Source organism: Rhinolophus sinicus, chromosome 16 (assembly GCF_057876585.1).
Source record: "Rhinolophus sinicus isolate RSI-liver-muscle chromosome 16, RSI-T2T, whole genome shotgun sequence".
In the NCBI taxonomy this organism is placed as follows: domain Eukaryota; kingdom Metazoa; phylum Chordata; class Mammalia; order Chiroptera; family Rhinolophidae; genus Rhinolophus; species Rhinolophus sinicus.
In genome coordinates this window covers 121,612,215-121,635,688 of record NC_142516.1, presented here as the reverse complement: position 1 = coordinate 121,635,688, position 23,474 = coordinate 121,612,215, and the positions used below count along the sequence as shown (strand labels likewise).

The window sequence follows — 23,474 nt, the reverse complement described above, 5'->3', positions numbered from 1 at the left end:
TGGGCATTAAGCAGATATTTTTGTCTAAAAAGAGAAGTCCTTCTTCCCTAATTTAGAAAGTTTGGATTAGCGTTTTACATACTTCATTATCCATTTGTAGTCTGGGGTGTCAGATAATGTGCAAACTGAATCCCCTGAAATGGTCTCCCAGGATGCCTCAGAACAGTGCCATTCCGTGGCCAACATGGGCCAACTCCTGCTGGCAAGTGAAGAGGGTGCCCAGGGTAGCTATTCCCCAGTGCAGAGTGGGGTAGGAAATCACACGCAATTAAACTATGGACAAAGAGATCCAACTAATCTCCAGTTAATGTTTGCATATACTGACTAATCAATATTGCTAGTTTACTATATTATTAGTTGGGACTATGGGACTATCTGACAACTGGCTGATTCCTCTCCCACCTTTTTTTTTTTTTTTTTTTTTTGAGACTTTGGTGTCATGTAGGTATGGGACCTAGAATACCACTGACAGCTCTAATTTATTTCAACCCTTCTTAGAGCTTTCTCATCAGTAGTGTCATGGGCTCATGCTTTGTCTTTCAGAGTGTGGACTCTTGGTTTATTCCCCTGACATTTTTTTTCTGACCTCTATTGACAGCTTCTGGCCTCTGGCATGTACTCCGTTTAGTCGCTCCTTTTATTTATAACTTATGCTCTTCTGCTTGGCTCAGACTCGTTGATTTATGATGTGGTCACACTTGCGTTGTTCTATCTAATATAAAATCTTATTCTCTAGCATCTCTCTTTTTTGTCCATGACATTTATTTGGCTTCTTGAATTTTCATTGCACTTTCAGTTCTTCTGATTACAGATTTAAAATGCCCGCATTATACCAATGAGGAACAGCAGTAACAGTTCAGAGAGAGCAATGCGAACCAGACCTTACGTGTTCAAAGCACTTTATGATTTCATAGAGCATCTTCACACACATAGTATCTTATGTTGATCCTCACAACAATCCTAGGAGGTAGGTGTTAAGATGTCCATTCCACAAGGAAGGGAATGGAAGTGGTGAGATACATACACACATACCACTTAGAATTCTACTAGAAAGTTCATGCTGTGAATCCTGGGACTATGTGTTTAAACCTTGAAGGAAAGAAGAGTTGTAAAAATGTGATCTCTTAACAGAGACTTTAAAAAATAAGATAGGATACCAAGTTCTTCCTATTTCTTTCTTTCTTTTTTTTTTTTTTTTTTGCCTGCCTTTTCTTACCCTTTTTCGTTTCTCATTTTCAGTCCTCCTTTGTTCACCTACAAAAAATATCTCCCGTTCTACTAAAATATTTATTTTTTCTCCAGGATCTATACTGGATATTTCAAGCACAAAATACAAAGAGCTTTTTCAGAATAAAATAAATTATCAGCCTTATATTTTTCATTATCTAAAATTCTTGCTTGTAATGGCCAGGTAATTTAAGAAAACAGGTGTTTTTTTTTTGTTTGTTTTTTTTTTGTTTTTGGTTCAAATCTGTTGAATGAACTGTCCAAGCTCCACTTTACTTCACTATAAAACTTTAAAAAAAATGATGTAATTTTGAGACTAAGAACAAGAAGGTAAACTGAGCAAGTCAAAATCAATTTGCCTTTTTAATATTCTAAGGAATTTAAAACTCTTAGTTTCTTCTAAACACCAATAGAACCCTGTTCTTCCTCCACTATAGATCTGCTGTATTGTACAATGGCCTATTTACATGGCTATGTCCTTTAGGGACAATTAGCTCTCTAACGCCAAACACAATTGCTATCTTATTAGCTGTTAAGTCCAACTCCAGGAGGTATAGGATGAACATTCGCTAAATGAATGAATGCATGAGTGAATGAATGAATGGAGTTTCTTTTATGTTGTCCCTATTGCTGGTTGAGAATTGTGCTTTAAATGTAAAGAACCCACATATAGTTAGTACCCATGAGATTTCTCCTAGAACCCAATGGGTTAATTTCGTTCAGCAAGACACTAGATGAATGGGTAGCAAAAGGCCCCTGGCCTGGCTCTGAGGACTGATTGGAGCAGAAAGTCAGTCAGTACAATGGGAGGCATCCCGGTGAAGGGTGCTAGGGGTTGGCAGTGATGGTGGAGTAGTAACGTGGGGAGAGGTATGAGTGTGAGGGCTGAGGCCCAAATAGCACCCAGGACCAGGAGAGGAAGCCATGTGGAAGCCAGACACCACACAGGAAACAAGGTCATTTGGAGGAGCCACAAAGGGATCTTGGAGTCAGTTGTGTTGATGACTTGTCCAGAGATGAAAGGCCTTTTAATGAGATGGCAGCAGAGGGTGTTCCGCCCAACCCACCTGATCTTAAACGGACTCTGCCTTAATATGATCAGGGAGTGGTACTTGTCCTGACACATATATAAAAGAGGAAATCAATTATTATGTTTATTATATTTAAATCATGTCTGAAAAATGTGTATAAAATAATGTATATTAAAATAATTCAACATACATTTTCATGTATCAAAATTAATTGAAGATGTGGGGAATCAGGCAGTTTCATACAGAGCAGATTGGTACAATCTTTTTGGAGCCATTTGCAAGAATTCACCAATTTAAAAATGCATGTCATTTTTGAACTATTGATTCTACTTCTAGAAAATTCTGTATTAAAAAATATTTCTACAAGATCATATATGACAATGCTGAATGTAACACTGTTTATTAAAGCCAAAACAAAGCAAACAAAAAGCATCAAGTGTTCATGACTGGTGGATTGAATGATATATTATGGTAATTATAGTATAGCTATATAATGGAATAGTGTGTAGCCACTGAGAGAAAAAAAGATAGAGCCATAGTTACTGACATGGGCAGATGGCTGGCATATAACTTAAATAAAGAAAAACCAGGCCATTCTGTATAGATGTTTGTGTATATGATATTTTCTCTCTTTTTGAAACATTATAGAGTTATATACTCTCCCTGGGGTTCACAGAGGGATTTTGGAGGCTATATACACTTATACACAGAAATATCTCTCTTAATGTTTTCTCAAAGAAATAATGCCCATAAACTACAAACAGCCATGAAAATATTTGTAACTACTAACATTTCTCAACATATGTGAAAAAAATGTTCAAAGCATTCGATAATCTCAAGCAACAAAAGACAATGTGGATGTTGAATTTATAGACTACAAAATAAAGAAGTCCCTTATTTTCTAAGATTAACCAGAATCAAAGTTAAGTAGCTCAGAGAAAGTCTCAGGAAAGGAGAAAAGGAGCTAAAGAAGAACCAAAGATAAAGATAAAGGTAAAGATAAAGACCGAAAAAAACATGAAGATACGGAAGAGAGAGTTAACATAAGGAGCTCAACCGAAAATCGATGGAGTGTAAAGGAGCATGGAGAAGAAGCGGGCGGGGGGGAAGGGGGGAAGAACACAGAAAACCAAAGTGACCACATTAAAGAACACATGGACACAAAGGAGAAAAGATATACTAATGTTTCTATTATCTTAACATAATAATAACAACATTAATAATCATTGACTAACTAAACACTTTGAGGAGACACACAGTACTCAATGTTGCTCAGTTTAGGGGCAAACACAGATCAACAATGTAACACTTGTGGAAAGCATCATGTGGTTACATCATACCTTAATGGCTGGCTTTCACAAGTGGCATCCATACACAGTATTAGAAAATAATTGTTTGCTAAGGCAGATAAATTGGTACTGTTTTTTGAACAATTACAACTGAAAACAGCAAGATTTCTAGTACATTGAGGGATTTGCCATAATCTGTCTAAAACAGACCTCTAATGGGTAAAGATGATGATCACTGTGTGTATGTATCAGCTACACACACACACACACACACACACACACACACAGCTCCTACTGGGAATACAGGGGAGGAATTTTTGAATTCTGAGAAGTGAGGTATGGCTTCCTCATTCTTTTTCATAATAATTTCATGATATCTATAGATTCAGCCTAGATATAACAATTGCCTTATGGCATGGCATATTAAAGACATCTCATCTAACATTCAGTTTCAGTGTCCAATTTACAGATTCTGTACATTGAAATATGAGGTCAGCATTCCATCAACAGAGATCCCATTTGTGAAATCTATTCTGTTGCAGTTTTGAAGGTCTCAGATATAGAATACTACTTTTCAAGTTTTTAGTAAAACAAGACAAAACACAAACATCCTAACCAGCTGAGAATTTGTCTAAGAATCAGGGTTCTTAGATGGTCCAGAATACTGAAATGTAACATTTCAGTTAGCTCAGTTAGTAAGTAAGGGGGTTATAATTGTTTCTATTCATAAGCTCAATTTCCTTCAGCAGACAGAAACTGGATTGAAAATTTAACAATTTTCTATGTGGAAATTTTAGAAAATAGTGCTTAACACAAAACAAAATACAAATGAGTAATGAGATTCAGGATTTGTATAATTTAATCTATTTTTTTACTCTGATTAACTCACTTTATTTGAGAAAACTATGGCTGACTTCCACAGAATCTTTATGGATCAATGCTGAAGTTCTTTCTCAACATTTGCCTCAAGCCCCGACAACTGTATCAAAGCTTGTTTATTACAAATGTGTACATAAAAAACAAGAAACTATGAACTTACTTTGCATTCTTCCACTCCCTCTTTCACCCTTCTGGCCTTTTTGTCCAGGATTTCCTTGGGGGGGGAGGCAAAACAACAACAACAACAACAAAACACAATTTTTAAAAATTAGGACAATTCATAATGCTTGCTTTAAATGGAAACAGAGCATCAAAAGGTAACCTAGAATATCAACTTATAACAACCCACAGAAATTCAAATATAATAATAATGTTGATGATTATAACTATGGTTACATTACATATTATTACATAATTTTAAAAGGTATATTCTAAAGCTGGGACTGTTCTGTGTAGGTCCTTTATACACATTATCGCAAATTGTATAGAAGGGCATTAAATGTCCCATTTTCCTTTCACTGAGGTGTAAGCAACATGGTTTGGGTTTATTCATTGTTTTTATTTTCTCTTCCTTTGACTGTGTGCCTTCCTCTCTCCCCCAGGAAGCCTGGTGTCTTCCACCTCAGTCTAAACTTTTTTTTTTTTTTTTTTTTTTTTAATTCCCATTACACGTAATCTATCTTGTTTTTCATTTCCTTAAAGTGGTGTATCCCAAGACCTGGGCTCTGAATGAATTTTTGGGAGTGCAATCACCGACCTCTTGAATCAGAAACTCTGGGGATAGAGACCAGTAAGTTGTTTCAAGAGACCCTACAGGTGATTCTGACGCCTGCTAAAGTTAGAGAACCCTAAAGAAATTCTAAAGAAATTCTATTTCAAGCCAGCACTAACACGATTTCCTGTGTAACACGTCTTGCTGTACTAAATTAATCACTCTTTATTCTCTACTCCCATAACATTTTGTCCTGCATCCTAAATGTTTATTACTCACCGCATTGCATTATAGCTAATTGCTTCTGCATTTTTTTCTGTCACCTGATCCTTGAGGTCTGTGGCTGTGCTATATATATCTCCAAAACACAGTGAGCCCTCATAAAATTGTGCTGACTGGGTGAATGAATGAATGAATGCTCTCTCAAGTACTTTGACTAGTGGGCATTTGTTGAACTCTAAGAGTGCGAGAGTAGAAAAATACTTAAAACTTGTATAAGCTACTGCTAATGACCAGCATGTATATACAGCTTGCTTTGTGACAGAAACTGTTTGAAGCACTTCAAGGTATCGATTCATTTGATTTTTACAGAAATTCTAAAATGTGGGTCTTCTTATTAGCTCTGTTTTTTAGGTAAGAAAACTGAGGCGCAGAGAGGCTAAGCGGAAAAGTAGAATACAGATATAGGATTCAAACATGTGCTATACTATCTCTGCAAAATAGAATGTGTATCATGCTATCCCTGTATTTCCCAAGAGGGCACAGAAAACATTATATACAGAATAACTATGCACCACCATGAAATTCAAGGTCAGACCATTTTGACAAATGTTTAATCTTCCAAAATGAACAACCTTCGATACTTCACGTAAGTTTTACAGAATCATCTTTTTTTAACCAAACTTTACAAGAGGGGTAGGTCATTGTGAGAAAATTTCTTGAAGACAATTCTTCATGTGTGGGGAACTAGCTTCTCTTGTATCCCCACCTCCAAGTACAGTGTATAAGACATCATAGGCACTCAGTTAATGAGGTAAGTTATTTCTCATTAAATCAGGTAAGTTGTGCTATAGTTACATATGTCTTCTAGTGATTATTCCTAACTTCTTCTCTGACCACTTAAAGAAAAAAATTGTATGAAATAGACTGTTGCAAGAAAAAATGAGGCCATCTTAATATTCTTGGAATTTCTGCCCCTTTAACTTTCTGGAAAGACAAATGATAACTCTATTTTACTTATAGTTTATAGTGATATTCATTTATAAAATTAATCCTTATGATTTAATGTAAACAGGAAGTTACAAAGAGACTGCAACAGAAAGAGTCCCAAACAAAATCTCACCATGGTTTTGCCAGGGATAATAAATGACTAGCTATTTGAGATAGAGAGTAGACTAACAGACCATTTTAAACTTAGAATATGAATAAAATATGTTTCTCACTTCACAAAATTGTTTTGAATTATCTTGGAATCTATAAGTAGATTTGCAATTTTGTCAAGTTCAAGATTTTTAAATATATTTATCTACTGAACACAAATTGCCCATAGAGTAATTCCTGAGTGATGCAGATAATTTCAGACAAATTAACAAACACTTCTTGTCATGTTGCACAAAATACTGGATGAAAGCTGGATGGTTTTAAAGATTGTACATAAATACACCATTCAGTTATTCACTTCAGATAATCAGGTCTCCGGTGGACACTGAGTGTAGGTTGCTTATTTGTGGCCAGCTCATTTTTCTCCAAGCCTAATTGTCATTGACACAGTCCATAAATACTGATACTACTAAAAACACCTCAACACACCTATTAGAACTTTTACTAAATCTAAAACACTGACAATACCAAATGCTGGTGAGGAGGTGGAACAATAAGAATTCTCGTTCATTTTTGGTGGGAATGCAAAGTGGTACAGCCACTTTGGAAGACAGTTTGGAAGTTTCTTACAAAACTAAACAGAGGTTTACTATGCAATCCAGCAATCACACTTCTGAGGTAAACTCAAGACCGCACAAAAAAGTGCATATGAATGCTTAAAACAGCTTTATTCATGATTGCCAAAACTTGGAAGTGACCAATATGTCCTCCAACAGGTGAATGGATAAATACGTGGTAGTACAAGCATGCAATAGAATATACTGAACATTAAAAAGAAATGAGCTATTGGGCAACAAAAAGAAATGCAGGACCTTAAATGAATTCACTTAAATTGCCAAATGAAATAAGCCAGTATGAAAAGATTGCATGTAGTATTACTCCAATTATATGACATTCTGAAAAAGGCACACTATGGAGATAGCAAAAAGATTAATGGTTACCAGGGGTTGAGGAGAGAAGGGGGGTGGAAATGAGTAGGTAGACAGACCACAGAGGTTGTTTAGGGCAGTGAAACTAATCTATATGATACTCTATGGTGGATACATGTTCTTATGCATTTGTCAAAACCCACAGAATGTACAATATCAAGAGTGAACTCTAATGTAAATTGTGGACTTTAGTTAATAATAATGTATCAATATTGGTTCATCAACTGTAACAAATATACCACACTAATGCAAGACTTAATACTAAGGGTAATTGTTTGTGGATAGGTAGTATATGGGAACTTTGTATTTTCTGTGCATTTTTTCTATAAACCGAAAACTATTCTAAAAAACACCTTCTATTCAAAAACAAAAACAAAAATAAACAAACAAACAAACAAACACATAAAACCCTCAATGGTAAAGACCCTATTATCTTGGTTATAATTTACTTGGACATTAGGAAAAAATACCTGCTTAATTCTAGAAGTTCTACGAAAAGTTCACAATTTAAGCTTAGGCTATTGGCATAAGATGTAGAAATAATGTCATCATATATGCAAATAGTAAAGGGCTTGAATAATATTGATTAAGTATTACTATATAACAGCAGGCAGTTTTATCTTGTGTAGGATAGGATTTCCGTAGTTTGCTAATTGTGACTTAACAGAGTGTTGTGGGTTTATGTATACTTTGCTTGTTTGTTTTTCTTTGCCAGTCTTTCCACTCTCATTGTTCTAGGATAGATACGATTCTTCATGGTGATTTATGGTGGTGTGAAGTTTATAAATCCTCTGTTGTTGTTTTTTAAACTATTTTCCTTTGGGGCATAGAAACTTTCCTCAGGTGGATGATAATCAGTTTCAAAATGTTTCAGACCACAAAATAAACTACATGTGAGTGCTATTATTCATATTATGATGAGCATTGCTTTTGTTACCTAAGAAGTTGAAAAAATATCTGTGATCTGGAATTTATTTTACATATTCTATAAAGAAAATATACATTATCATCATACCTGGCCTCCCAGTCCTCCCCGGTGGTCCTGATAATCCTCGACTTCCAGGAAAGCCAATCGCTCCCCGATCACCTTTAGGACCTGGAGGGCCTGCATGGTTAATAAAAAAAACAAAAAACAAAAAACAAAAAACAAAACAAAAAACAAAACAAAAACAAAAACACACATTGGTAATAATTCATTTTTTGTATAGACTTGAGAGTATAATGAAAACTCTAATTTAATTAATGAATAGGAAATAGGTGAGTCTCCAAATGGAGGAATAATATCTTTCCTAAAATTTCATATATGCCATTGATAGATAAAACAGTAAGCAGAAACATTAGTGTATCTACTCCATTGTAGTTTTCCAATAAATAATATTGTTATTACAAGTAAAATATCAGAAAAAAATGTTGGTGGTTTAACTTATGTCATCTAATCAGGAATCCTTAAATGGCAGAATTTTGCTGTAGCTGAAATGATAACTTTGAAAAGTATGAGCTGAAAATTGAATTCTTAAGATTTGTCCCAGAAGAAGCACAGCTCAAGTAATTTGAAGTATCAAAGTATTTATTTTTAAAATTGGGATCCTGAGGAGTTCCAGTCAAGATGGCAAAGTAGATAAATGCTATGCTCTCCTCCTTTCATGACCACATCAAACTTACACCTTAACTACAGAACAAACATTATTGAAGATCGCCTGAAAGCTACCTGAACTGAAGCCCTGCAACTAAGGACATACAGAAGAAGCCACCTAGAGACTGGTAGGAGGGGCAGAGATGTGGAATAGGCTGGTCTCACACCCATTTGTGATCATTGAAAATCAGAAGGGATATCTCAGCTGCAGAGGTCCCCCAACCCTTGAAGAAGTGAGGTGTCACAGCCCCATACCAGGCTCCCCACTCCAGGGATTCAGTACTGAGGAGAAAAGTGCTCACAACTTCTGGTTGTGAAAACCAGTGGAGATGTGGCTGACTAAGACTAGAGTGGCTGTCGTCCCAGGCACTTCTCCTAAAGGGCCTTCGCATGGACTTATTCACTGATGAAGTCACTCACTCTGAGCTTCAGTGCTGGGGCAGCAATTCGAAAGGTGCCAGGAACATGAGTTGTCTGGCTCAAGGTGAGGGCTGGAGGGGTAGATTTCTCCCAGAGGGAGGAGCTGGAAGAAGCCATTGTTTCTTTGTTGAGCCCTCCCCCATCCTGGCATGGAGATGCAGATGGCACCATATCTGAGTCTCCATCAACCTGGCTAACACTGTTCTCCTTGCCATGGTGATTTCCTGAGACCCCATCCCACCCAGCTTTCAGGCACACCCAAGACACATCCAATGGCTTTTCCATACAAACTGCCTGCCTTGCCTCAGGCTGAAGACTTTGCTAAAATCTCTCAAAGGTTCACAAAATCCAAACAAGCAGTATCTGGCTTTGGCATGTCTTGTACCTCTGGCTAAGCAGTCCTACGCCAGGCACTAGTGGCAGCTGGCCTTGGTTTGTGGCTTAGTCTCTTGAGGCACCTCCAAACACAACACAGACAGTGGCCAGTTGTGGATTGCTTTGTGGCTCATTCCAGGTGGCCCCAGGCAGGACACAGGCTGTGGTTGAACTTGATGTGCAGTTGATCCTCCCCCAGGAGGTCCTGGGGCTGGCACACCCAGTGTCCAGCATTGGATTGAACTGGAGCATCATTCGGCTGCCTCTAAGGACTACACACCCAAAGGGCAGACTGGGCAGGCACCAGAGCCCTGCTAAAGCAAATCTGGCTCAGTAGGGTCAACCCTTGCACAATATCTCCTCCACTGTAGTCACAGCCAGTGCTCACAACCAATCAGACTAAGGGTCAGTCCCTTCCACTGAAGTACAAACAGCATCAAAGCTCAACTACAACAGGAGGTCACACACAATCCATACAAGGGACACACCTGGAGCATCTGGCTCTGGTGACTATGGAGACTGCCACTGGGCCCCACAGGACACCTACCATATAAGGCCACTCTACTAAGACTGGGAGACATATCAGCCCTACCCAATACACAGAAACAAACACAGGGTGGCAGCCAAATGGGGATACAAAGAAACACATCCCAAATAATTGAACAAATCTCCAGAAAAAGAACTAAACAAAATGGAGACAAGCAAGCTACTAGATGCAGAGTTCAAAACAGTGGTTATAAGGATATTCAATGATCCCATGGAGAATTTCAACAAAGAGATAGGAAACATAAAAATTGAGATAGAAAAACAGAAAAAAAGAACCAGTCAGAAACGAAGAATGCACTAGAAGGAATCAACAGTAGATTAGATGAAGCAGAGGATCAAATCAGTGATTTAGAAGATAAGGTAAAAGAAAACACCCAATCAGAACAGCAAAAAGAAAAAAGAATCCCTCCCGAATGAAGACAGTTTAAGGGGTCTCTGGGATAAGATCAAGCATAACAACATTTGCATCATAGAAGTACCAGAAGGAGAGAGCGAGAGAGCAAGGAAATGAAAAATTATTTGAAGAAATAATGATGGAAACTTCCCTAACCTTGTAAAGAAAATGGATATTCAAACTCACAAAGCACAGAGAGTCCCATAGAAGATGAACCCAGAGAGGCCCACACCAAGACACATCATAATTAAAATGCCAAAAGTTAAAGGCAAAGAGAGAATCTTAAAACAGCAAGAGAAATGCAGTTAGTTACCTACAAGGGAGCTCCCATAGAGCTCCCAGCTGTTTTCTCAACTGAAAATTTGCAGAGCAGAAGGAATTGGCAGGAAATGTTCAAAATGATAAAAATCAAGGACTTACAACCAAGATTGCTCTACCCCAAAAAGCTGTCATTTAAAATCTAAGGACAGATAAAATTCCCAGACAAGAGAAAGCTAAAGGAGTTCATCACCACCAAACCAATATTACAAGGAATGTTAGAAGGACTTCTTCTTTAAGATAAAAGAGAGAGAGAGAGAGAGAGAGAGAGAGAGAGAGAGAGAGAGAGAGAGAGAGAGAGAGAGAGAGAAAAGAAAAAATATGAATAATAAAATTGCAATAACTACATATTTATCAACTATTACTTTAAATGTACATGGATGATATGCTCCAATAAAAAGACATAGGGTGACTGAATGGATAAAAAAACACCTAAATAGATGCTGCCTACAAGAGACTCACTTCATATCTGAAAACCCACAGAGATTGAAAGTAAAGGGATGAAAAAACAAATTTCATGAAAATGGAGGGGAAGAAAAAGAAAAAAAAAATCTGGGGTAGCAATACTTATACCAGATAAAATAGACTTTAAAATAAAGGCTATAACAAGAGACAAAGAAGGACCTTGTAATCCCACTTCTAGGTATTTATCTGAAGAAACCCAAAAAGCTACATCGAAGTGACATATGCATATATATGTTGATTGCAGCATTATTTAGAATAGACAAGATACGAAGGCATCCTGTCCCTGAATGGATGAATGAAGATGAGGGTACATATATACAACAAAATATAAAAAAAGAATGAAATCTTGCCATCTGCCACAACATAGACATAGAGAGAGTAGTGTGCTGAGTGTAGTAAGTCAGGCAGAGAAAATCAAATGTCATATGATTTCACTTATAAGTGGAATCTAAGGAACAAAATAAACAAAATGGAAACAACCTCATAGACACAGAGAATATTTTGAAGCTGCTAGGTGGGAGAGGGTTGGGAGTGGGTGAAAAAGGTGAGATCATCAAGAAGTACAAATTGGTAGTTACAAAATATTCATGGTGATGTAAAGTGAAGCATAGGGAATACAGTCAATAATATATTAATAACTATGTATAGTGCAAGGTAGGTACTAGTCAGAGGGATCACTTCTTAAATTATATAAATTACATAAACGTCTAATCACTATGCTGTACTCCTGAAATTAATATAAAATAATACTGAATGTCAACTGTAATTAAAAAATTACAAAGGGGGGGAAGGTAAAGTGAAATAAGAGGTTCAAATTTCCATGTATAAAACCAATAAGCTATGGGGATGTAATGTACAGCATAGGAAACATAGTCAATAATATTGTGTAATATTGTGATAGCATAGTATGGTGTCTGATAGTCACTGGATTTATGGTGATCACTTCTTTAGATATGTAAATGTGGAACAACTACAATGTACACCTTAAACTAATACAATGCTGTATGTTAACTATATTTTAATAAAAATCTTAAGAAAAATTGTGATCTTAGTTCTGGAATATATTACTTATCTCTCATGTATACATGTGGTGTGTGCACATGTGTGTGTGTGTCTGTGTGTGCATGCATGTGTGTGTAAAGTATACAAAGATTAATTTATGGGTATATATTATATAAATATACAAAACCAGGGTTTTACATACTTAAATGAAAGCAGCTGTTTTTTTTTACTCTAAATCACTGTGGTAACGATGAAAACTACATATAAAAACAAATGCTATTTTCCTGTGGAATAAAATAGTTCATTCTGGAGTCTGGCAGTTTGAGATAAATTATCGTAACAATCTTTTTTTAGGTGTCATTATCAATTCACAGGAATCTTATTAATCTAATTTTCAGTTAACTCCTTCTGAAACACATTATGAAAAATTGGTTTTACATCTTTCGTCAATGTCAATCTTTAACATATTGCCATTGGTTTACAAGTTCCAGGAGACAGGGCTTATACATGTTTAATTCATTTAGAAAATATTTTCTTGAGGTTCATTCATATAGACACAGAAATTTGGGCTAAATGTTCTCTAAGAAATATCTAGTTTAAGAAGTATATAATTCTAAATGGTTAAGAAATATTTTTCAACCTAGTGTAAAACTTTGATTCCAACAGAAATTAAGCAGATATCCAAAACAATAAAATAAAAAATTATGTTTAAAAATATTAGTAAAGTCAGGGTATCTTCATTTAATTACTCAATATATACTACTTTGTATATATATTGATATATTGTACATATACACATATATGTATATATTACACACACACACACACACACACACACACACACACACACACACACTTTGTATTATACATTGGGTGGACTTCACAGCCTGCAAAGGACCTCACATCAGTTCTCAAAACACTCTGATAGGTGAATATTTATACCTTTCTTCATTATCCAAGCAAGGGAGTCAGACCTTTGCACTTGCAGTTATTCAAATTTACAAATAAAAATATTCACTCTAAACCCTCTTATTTATTTATCTTAAAGCATTCTCCACTTTTATAGAGTGCCATTCACTGGTGACTCCCATTTTTACCATTTTCTCCATTCATTCAACAAAAGTATAGAGAGTACACATGTTGTTCCAGTCCCTGCACATTCTTGGAGTTACATAGATTGTTATCCAAATAGATCTTCCAGTGTGGAGACAGATGGTAAGAAAGTTAACACACAAATAAAGAAGATAATTTTGGAAATTAAAATTTTTAGCAAAACGAAGAAATGCAATAGAGAATGCCCTGGGTATCAGAAAGAGCCTCTCCAATGGTGGCTCATTGAGTATATTATAATGACACTCGGAATATAGCTGTTCAACCAAGGATTATGTGACATATTCAATAGGTGAAAAATGAATCGGTAAGTGAAGTACATATGATACTTTGATAGAAATGACTCAATTGTTAGACCTCTATTACGGGAGATATTTAAGCAGACTCCAAATAGCCTGTAGAGTTATGTGAGTTGCTTTTTTAATTATGTTTGAAAACATGACCCCTAAATATAAGCACCACTATTGAATTTTATTCCAAGAGATCTGATTCTCTGAGGCTTTCAGGTGGCAATTAGGTAATTTTCTTCAATAACCTGTGGCAAAGGGAAAGGCTCTGGCACCAGCTTCTAATCCACAGGCCACACAAGTACATTTTATACATAATCTCAGCTATGGGATGTTAAAGTTCCAAGGGGCCTTACACCTCATCCAATCCAAATCTGTCATTTCATAGAAGCAGGCACAGAAGACCAGAGAGATCCAGTCGTTTATGTAAGGCTGGTCTGATAGTTATTCACATATCCTGAGCTCTCTGTTCAGGCTTCTTTCTTGAACTAGGAGACTGGATAAGAGCACGGGCTCTGCAAACATGTCCAGCTCTGCCACTTACCAGCTGCTGACTGATCTTAGGTAAGTCATTTAACCTCCCTGTGCATCCATAAAATGGTATCATGTTTCTCCCTATATCCTACGTTTGATGTGATGATTAAAAGAGCTAATAAATTTAAAACACAGGAACAGTGACCGCTATATGATAAATGCTTTTTATTAGCTCTTTTCCTCCCCCTTCTTCATAGTAATACAATCATTACTTTCACCAGACTTTTGTGAAGGCTGCTAAATTTACTTTTATTTAATGATATGTACATAGTTAGCGGTGACATTGTTGGACTCATTAGCACAACATTCCTTACTCAAATGTGTATTTTAGCCTGCACTGTCCTTCGTGAAGCATGGGGAGAGGCTTTTCTAGGCCAGACTGGAAGGAGGGGTGGGATGGGGTAAAGACATACATGAATATAAAGACTAATAAAATATGGCTCCTGTCCTCCAATATCCACAGTTATGATGGATTTTATTTTTCCCCCAGAGGCGTAATTCCTGTGGTGGAAAAGTCAGGCTGTGTAAGGAAAGTAAACTGCACTGGTTGATGACAAAAAGTTGCAAGCAGAGGAGACTTTCATTCCCTCTCCAGGCATCTTATGATGGTATCCCTTATGTGCCTACAGACCAGGCTATGCTGTGATCCCCCTGGGCAGAAACAGCCCATTAAATGGCCTACAAAAAGGTTTTTTTAGAAGCTAAGGAGTTGTTCTTTCTTCAAAGCACTGCTGTCATGACAGAATGACCCTAAGTGTGGGCCCCAAAGGATTGCAGATGAGATCAAGAATCCTTGATCATGACATTCGTCACCCTTATATAATTACTCATCATACTGTAAGTTCTGTGAAAGTAGAAACTCTGTGTTTCTATGCACAGGATCCAGAGGGCCTTGTGGAGCACCAAGCACATGGAAGGTGCTCAATAAACATTCTTTCAAATAAAAGGTAATAGGTCATTCTTTGGGGCATACTTCCAAGGAAATGATACTCTGAAATCAATTTCTATTATGTTATTTTGAGATAAAGCATATTTTAACATAATATTCACCCAGTACATGGGTAAGAATAGTAATAGTGTTGATTATTTAAGACCACTAGTATAAACACTTAAGTTTCTCAAATTTTCACATCATGGTTGTGAGTCCAGATGACTTTGACTTTGTCAAGCTGAGCTGAATGGGTTCAATTGGGTGTATAGATAAGGTTTTAATGTACTTGCTCAAATCAGAAAGTAGAATTATCATCTCAGCCCATCATGTATTCTTAACTTCCTGATTTTAGTACCTAATATGGGGCAATTAGGGAACCTGGCAGAGAACAAAACAGAATGCAGTAATTGAGTATGGAAGAATCCATTAGGAGAGATGCCTCGTACATAACTTGAATACTTTCACTGCTGTACACCAAACCAAATAATGACCTAATAATCCGAAGAGTCAATTTGTCACCCCTACAAATGAAATATTTTTATGAGGGCCTAGATAATGCCTATTTGTGTAAATGAGCGGTTCCAACAGCAACACACTAACCCCTCACTACAGGAATCAAAGCAGCTTTGCAATGGCATCTGTTTAGGGTATTAACAAAAGCTAAACATTTTCAAAACCTCTTTTTATTCCATACATCCATAGTTCAGAAATAGCTGCAAAAGATGCTCCCAAGATGAGGCTTTGTAGGGCAAGTTTTAGCCCAGTCCGAATTGCTATGTCTCAATTATAAAGCTTTGACAACCGCAGTTTGTAATGCAGGAGCTGACAGACCTTCGACAATAGCAGCTCTGGCAGCTGATATAATACTGGTTACCTCACCTGCTTAGGACATTGAAGCAGTATTAACAAGTTCTGCTGAATGCTAGTGAACTATAACGACTTTTATGAATAAGGGATCTTACCTGGTTGTATTTTCAAAGGTATACATACTAAACTATCCACTTGATAGATACACAGGGGGTGCCAAAAAAAAAAAGTATACACATTTTAAGAAAGGGGAAAAAAACTATTAAAATTGTAATATTCAACATATACTGATAACAAAAGATAAATCAAGTCACGTTTGACTTCTGCAATTACAAGAGGTGCTCAAAGTGGTTACCATCGATGTCCAGACACTTCTGATTATGGCGAACCACTGCATGAGCAACACTGACCAAAGTGTCCACTTGTATACATTCTTTTGGCACCCCCAGTATTTTTTTCTTTAAAATAATTTTAAAAAATTAATGTAAACTTTGCACATTGGCTTTTTAAGCACAATGATGTAAAGGTCAGGCAGGTACAAAATTCATGCTTTTCATTTTTAAAAATTGTTTTTCTGATGTAACCTGGGCTAATCAAGACATTATTGATCAGAAAAAAGAATCTTTTATATAATCAAAATACAGAAAAATAATAAGAAGTTCATGGTATTTAGACATTTTTTTGTCAGCAGAAACCATTCTAGTTCTAATTAGACCATGCAATATACTCCCCTCTTTCAAAAAGTGGGTGGGGTACTTGATTTCTAGCCAAAAATCACATGACAGTCATGTTATTGTTATTGTCTTCTTTACTTTCTAGAGAGCAAAGAAAGTTCATGCTCTTTCTCCTTTTCTGTCTTCTATTAATCTTCTTTCAAAATATTGCTTTCAAGATTACAACACAGAGGAAAATAATTTGAAACAATTTTGCTCTAAGTGGAAAACAGAGAAGAGTTGACAGCAAAGGTAAAAGTCAACTGTGTTCTAATCAATATTTACCGTCAGGTTTCACAGGTTTATGCAGATATATTCCACGTAAGGACAATAAAAGGAATATAATCCAATTTGCCTCTGACTCATATTAATGTATTATTTTTGTATCTTAAAAACCAGATAGCTTGCAAATACATTCAGCGTGAAGATGATTTTTATGTTCTCCTTTATATTCTCCTAAAGCTAGGTCTGCCTTATACTGTTTGCAACCCCTGATATAGATGGCACTCCGCAGATTTAGGAACAACCCCATGTGGTACTCTGGATAAAGCATTTAACTGTCTTCAGAAACCCCGAGTCAATGCTTGTCACTCAGCACATTATAGTAATTAGGCTGCTGGAACAGGTAACATCCCCTACACATACACACACACACACACACACACACACACACACACACACGGAACAAATCACATAGCTCTTTCCCCCTACACACATACCTGGGTGTATATTACCTAACCGTGTAGTATATGATTAAGTACTTCCTACTACCATACCTATTGGACCTGGAATGCCTTGTGGACCATCTGCTCCAGGGAGACCTCTGTCTCCTTTTTCACCTGGACGTCCAGGAGGACCTTTAAAAATAAATAAATTACAATTACTAACCATACTTTTAAAGCAGGGGTAAAATGGATTAGTTATTTGTTAAGGCAGTTATATAAGTAAATCCAAAGTCTTTTTTGTTGTTGTTGTTACAAAATAACACAGAATACATAAGATTGACCTTTCTGAATAGAGGCATACCTTGAAATACCTTATACTGATAAAGCTGTGATAGCCCTAAACCAGACAACCTAATTACGTATAAATATTTATGTGTGCCTAGCACTTTTCTCGGTTCCCAGAACCTGGGGGCAGAGAAGAGATATGAGTCAATGATGGCACAAACCCACATTAGTATTGTGTACACACCAGGTAGATGTCACTAGATTGAGTTAGACGCTGTGTGAAAAATGTGTAAGGGTGTATAAAAATCCTTATACATGTATAAAAATCATAAGTCACGTGTGATACTGTCAAGGGAAACAAAAGTATGCGTAGTAGACAACCAAAAACCATCTAGTTGAAAGTAGCAGACCTACATATATTTGTTAGCGAGATGCAGAGCAGGCACGAGTAGCAATGGCAGAAAAGACTTCATTGAGGGAGTGGGATTTGAAGGGTACTTTGAAGATTGGGTAGAATGAGAAGAAAGAAAATTCTGGATAAGTGGGAGAGATGTGGGTAAAGGCAGGCAGGTGATAATAAGTAAAGGAATATTTTTTCAAGTAAAATATTAATAAATCCCTAGATAGTTATAGATATTATAAAATCTATCTATTAGAGAGGGCTTACAGGGAAAAGTTTGACTACTTGTCCTCACAGTTTGTCAGGTCTCCCTGAGTTCTGAGTTGGATAAACACTAATTTAGTAATTTGAATTTCCTGTGATCAAGAAAACAAATAGATGGTGATCACTTCTTTAGAATGATGGCACTGAGCGTGTCTTTAGAACTTAAAGGTAATTCTGCTAGTATTCCCCCTTCTATACAGAGTGCACAGGCCAAGTATTACTCCCTTCATTTAAAGCAAAACACTTAGCAATTTTCTTTTCTGCTGTAAACGAAAGAAACAAACCTGGATGCATCATAGAATAATCAAATAGCAATGTTTTAAAAGAGGCAGTTTTCAATTGCTGTGGTTCAGCCACAAACATAGCCCAAGGACAATACACAAGTATATTTACCATCCCTGGTTAGAGAGCACTTGTTTACAAATTTTAATCAGGTGGGAGCTGTAACACCTGAAAATTCTATGAGGGGGCCACATAAATAAAGATTATCTCAGGAATAAGTATATTCTACCTATTTTCTTTGTTTCTTTTAAAGTCCTTATCCCTGCTTTTCTCCTTTTTTTTTTTTTTCCTAATCTGTGACATTTTTTAAGGATTCAAGCTGGTTTTTAAAACCTTTCTGTCCTGGTTACTCAAATTGTAAGATATCATTTTTCTTCTCAATGTACATTGTCCCTTTCTCTTCATATGTAATATTAAACAGTAATGTTTTATTTCATTTTCATTATAAAAACAGCTCTAGTTATAGGAAATATAAAAGCCTAGAAAAGATATGAGAAAAAATATCATTTATAATTCTATCATCATAAGAGAATAATCAGTAACATTTATTTCCTGTTATTTTTGGGTGTGTATGTGTATATTTTTGTTGCATACTTTTTTTCACATAATCATCACACAAACTGCAGACTATCAGACATTAAGTAATTAAACAGCAAATTTGCTATAGCTTAATGTCGGTGACATATATTTAGCTGTTACACAAGAAATGCCACGGTTCTATATCAGTGGGAATCTGTATGCATCTCTTATTCCATGCAGAATGTAGTTCTTCCCAACAAAGGGAGTTTAACTTCCACAACCATGAACACAGCAGCAGTTCATTCTCTACACAGTGGTGAAAGAGGGTGCAAGCAGGACAGAGGAACTCAATTTGCAACCTGAATTTTGCTGAGGAAATTGAAGGGAAGCAAATTCACAGTACCCAAAAATGGTGTTTTGTTAAAATATAGACCAGCGAAGACTTTGATTTAGTAATTAGGACTCTAAAGCAAGACAGACATTCCAGAAAACCTAGAATGTGTGAGACAAGAAACAAGGGACACACTGACTAGATCTAGGCTCCTAGCATTTGAGATCAAGAGTTTTCACCACGTCTTTAGTAAGTAAAAAACAAAACTCTTTCATAATCACTAACTAGCCTTTTAGTTATTTGGCATGTAAGCATGTATAGTAACTGTATACAGTTCTAATGTTGGAGCATTAGTTCAATCATAACAAATACATCTGTGATTTTATAAAATTCTGAGTTTAAAAATCCCCCTCTATTTTTATATAAAAAAATACTGAGACCAGGTATCTGAATCCCAGAGTCAGAAAATGAGGTAAAGTTTTTCCTTAAAGAGTTCTAACTAGATGTGTTGGATGTTACATTTTCATCATTATTTTATTCTTCATCTAACATTAATCTCAGCTATTACGTTATATTTTATTTTTATTCACTGTTATATCTCTCTTACTGCCTATAGCAAAATGTGGGAAGTATCTCAATACGTGTTTTTAGTGTCTTTTAGATATTTTGACAGGGGATGGAAGTATACAGATCAGAAACCACTCTTCTATTAGTTTCTTGCCTAGAACGTTTGAGAACATTGTAAACAGTGTTATCATGCTACCTTCCAAAACTGCTTCCTCTCCATCCCTACTGTAGCTCATATGCTCATCATCTTGCAATTGAATGATTCTAGAGTTTTCTTCTTTTTTTTTTAATCTGGTCTGAAAGTATTTTGTCTATTCCACTCTCAGATTTCCTTCAGTGTGTGTGTGTGTGTGTATATATATATATATATATATATATATATATATATATATATATGTATATATATATGTATGTATATATATATATATATATATATATATATATATATATGTATATATATATATATACACACACATATCCATCAACTGTAAAGAAATGTAGCAATCTATTCTGCTATGCTATGGAAAAAAGAAGGACGAACTTTAAGTCAGGACACTTAGAGTCTATTGTAGTCACCTTCTTTGTTCCAAGTTATGATTTAGCCTCTCAAAATATTGCTCCATAACCACATTAATAACCACCTCTGTGCATCAATAAATGCACCTACTGCTACCTGTCAGCTCCGTTGCTAACATACGTATGTCAAAAGAAACTAGATTAACATTGGCCAAAATGTATGATTTGCTCTAGTTCAAGAAGCCATATGAATTCATACTATTTTCCCTTCAACTTTAATAACTTCAAACTGCAAAGTTACAGGAATAATTCATTCGATGCTATAGCAAAAATTTTCCATGAACAACTCCCTCTATAAAACACACATACAAAATCCACTATTTAGTTCTCGCCCCATGATTTTTAAAAAATATTTCTACATAGCCCCAAGAAATACAATGATTTAGAATACTTAGTAATCATAAATATCATAGATCAAAATTATCCAGTTTACTGGAAAAGCAAACCCAGGCATATTATATTATTTAAAATCTTGAGATAACATAGAACTAATAATATCTGCTTAATTTTACAGGGCTATGCTCAATGTCTTATTTATTATGATCATATATATATATATATATATATATATATATATATACTTTTTTTTTCACTTTTTTCTCAATTTTGCCTCATATATAGATCCTTAAAAAACCTGCCAAATCTTCTAGGGTATTTATGCTTAAATCTGCTCCTTTTTTTTTCTTTCTTTTTCTTCCAGTTTCCATGCTCACTGACTTAGATAAATTTAATCTGGCAGATGCCTTAAAGATTGCTTAGTAAAGCATACTTATAGAGGGTCAGAGACAATGGGTGAAAGCAGACCTAGAACTCTTCTTTCCTCACATCCTAGGCTATACTATTCCAAACTTAATTGACTTTATTTTTGGCATCTGTTCTTCCATTATTCCTGAGATGAGTTCTTCCTTTATAGTGGTTAAAAACACAATCTATTTTTTAATCCCAATAATTAAGCACAGAAATCTTCAAATGCAAATTCCATCAATCATTTATTCTTTTTCTTTACCACAGAAATTAACATATCTTTTTTTTTTTTTTTTTTGGTGCTTTCAGATACTAGAAAAAATATTAAAAATTTCCCAAATAAACATGTTATCTCTTATCACCGCTGAGCCATATTATATTTTATATCCCTTAACTTCCTTCCTCAATGTTCACCAACTTTGTTTCTTTAAATCATGTTATCCCCCACTCCCCACCAAATTCTACGTCACCACTTCACAATTTAGTCCTCTAGAGTAATTATTATAATTACTTGAGAACTGTATTAAAATAGCTTTATCTGTTTTATCTTCATAATTATTTAACAAGTGTTAATATAAATACAAGGAACACAAAGTAATGATCCTGATTCTACAACCCACAAATGATAAAGCACTCATTAATTTATACAATATTTCTCAGTTGGGTTATAGTTTAATAAACAATTATTAAAATGGATTGAATGGGGGTGGGGTGCTCAAGAATCAAGGGTTTGGTTTTGGATTTGTAAAGTTTTGGATATTTATTTGAAATACAAAGTGGAGTTGTCTAACTGTTGGAGGGAAAACTGGTTAATTCAATGTTTCTTTATCATCTGTTTTACTGTAATGATTAAAGAATACATGCAATGTGTTCTATATAAGTAAACTATAAGACATAATAATAAAGAGAATACCCCTGAAACATTGCAACCCAAAAAATAGGTATATACCTAGGTGCTCCCAGATTTCATTCATCTACTTCCTTTTCAGAGATAAATATTAATCTGAATTTTGTGCTTCTTATTTTCCTGCATTTTAAAAACAACCATTTTTACTACATAAGTATGTATCTGTAAACATACATTATTTACTTTTACTAAAATGTGAGCATTAGAAATAAAAATGTGCTATAGTCTTTTGACACTTGTTTTTAATTTTTTGTAAACACTTGAATATTAGATTTCTTCATTATCCTAAACTAGTGTTATGTAAAATGAAATCTCGTGGATTTCTGTTTCTCTTAATACTAATAAGGTGAAAACATCAAAATATAAAGCAGAGCTTAAGAGACATGGAAGCTAGAATGAGATGACCTAACATGAATTGAATTGGTTATAGAGGAAAAAATAAAGAGAATTATGAAGAAGAGATATTCAAAGAGATTGAAGCATTCCCAAATTTATGATAGATCCACAAGTATAATTGGATTTAGAAAGTAAACCAAACGCCAAATGGATGAATTGTCAATATACTAACACAGATTTGTGAAAATGCAGGTATTAATGACAAAGAGAATGATAAGCAGTTTGGTAGCAGTCATTTTAAAAGCACAAGGAAAGTAAAAAACCAGAAGAAACTACTGATAGTGATAACCAAAATAACTGTTAACCTGAGAAACATGTATGCATAAAACAACTTTAGAGATTAAAGACAAAATAAAGAAAATTAAATAAAAAAGTCTCTTATCCCAAGTAGACTTTCACTACATGAACTTCCAAAAGCTATACGTCAAGAACAAGGATGATAATCCCAGAAGAGATGCATTTACAAAGGGGAAAAACTGATAAACTCGTGGGCAAGTCTAAATAAATATTATCTGTATAACTAAAAAAAAAATATATTGACTACAGTGTTGGTTAA

At 35.3% G+C, this 23,474-nt stretch overlaps 1 protein-coding gene across 1 annotated transcript in view; it reads right to left on the bottom strand.

Annotated features, from left to right (window-relative positions):
- MSR1 (macrophage scavenger receptor 1) overlaps positions 1–23,474 on the bottom strand; it is a 73,013-nt gene that overhangs the window by 25,469 nt on the left and 24,070 nt on the right. Inside the window, exons 6-8 of the mRNA XM_019738014.3 lie at positions 17,759–17,839; positions 8,463–8,552; positions 4,587–4,640 (exon numbers count right to left, since the gene is read on the bottom strand). Coding sequence (XP_019593573.2) covers positions 4,587–4,640; positions 8,463–8,552; positions 17,759–17,839 — 225 coding nt within the window. The remainder of the gene's footprint in view (positions 1–4,586; positions 4,641–8,462; positions 8,553–17,758; positions 17,840–23,474) is intronic.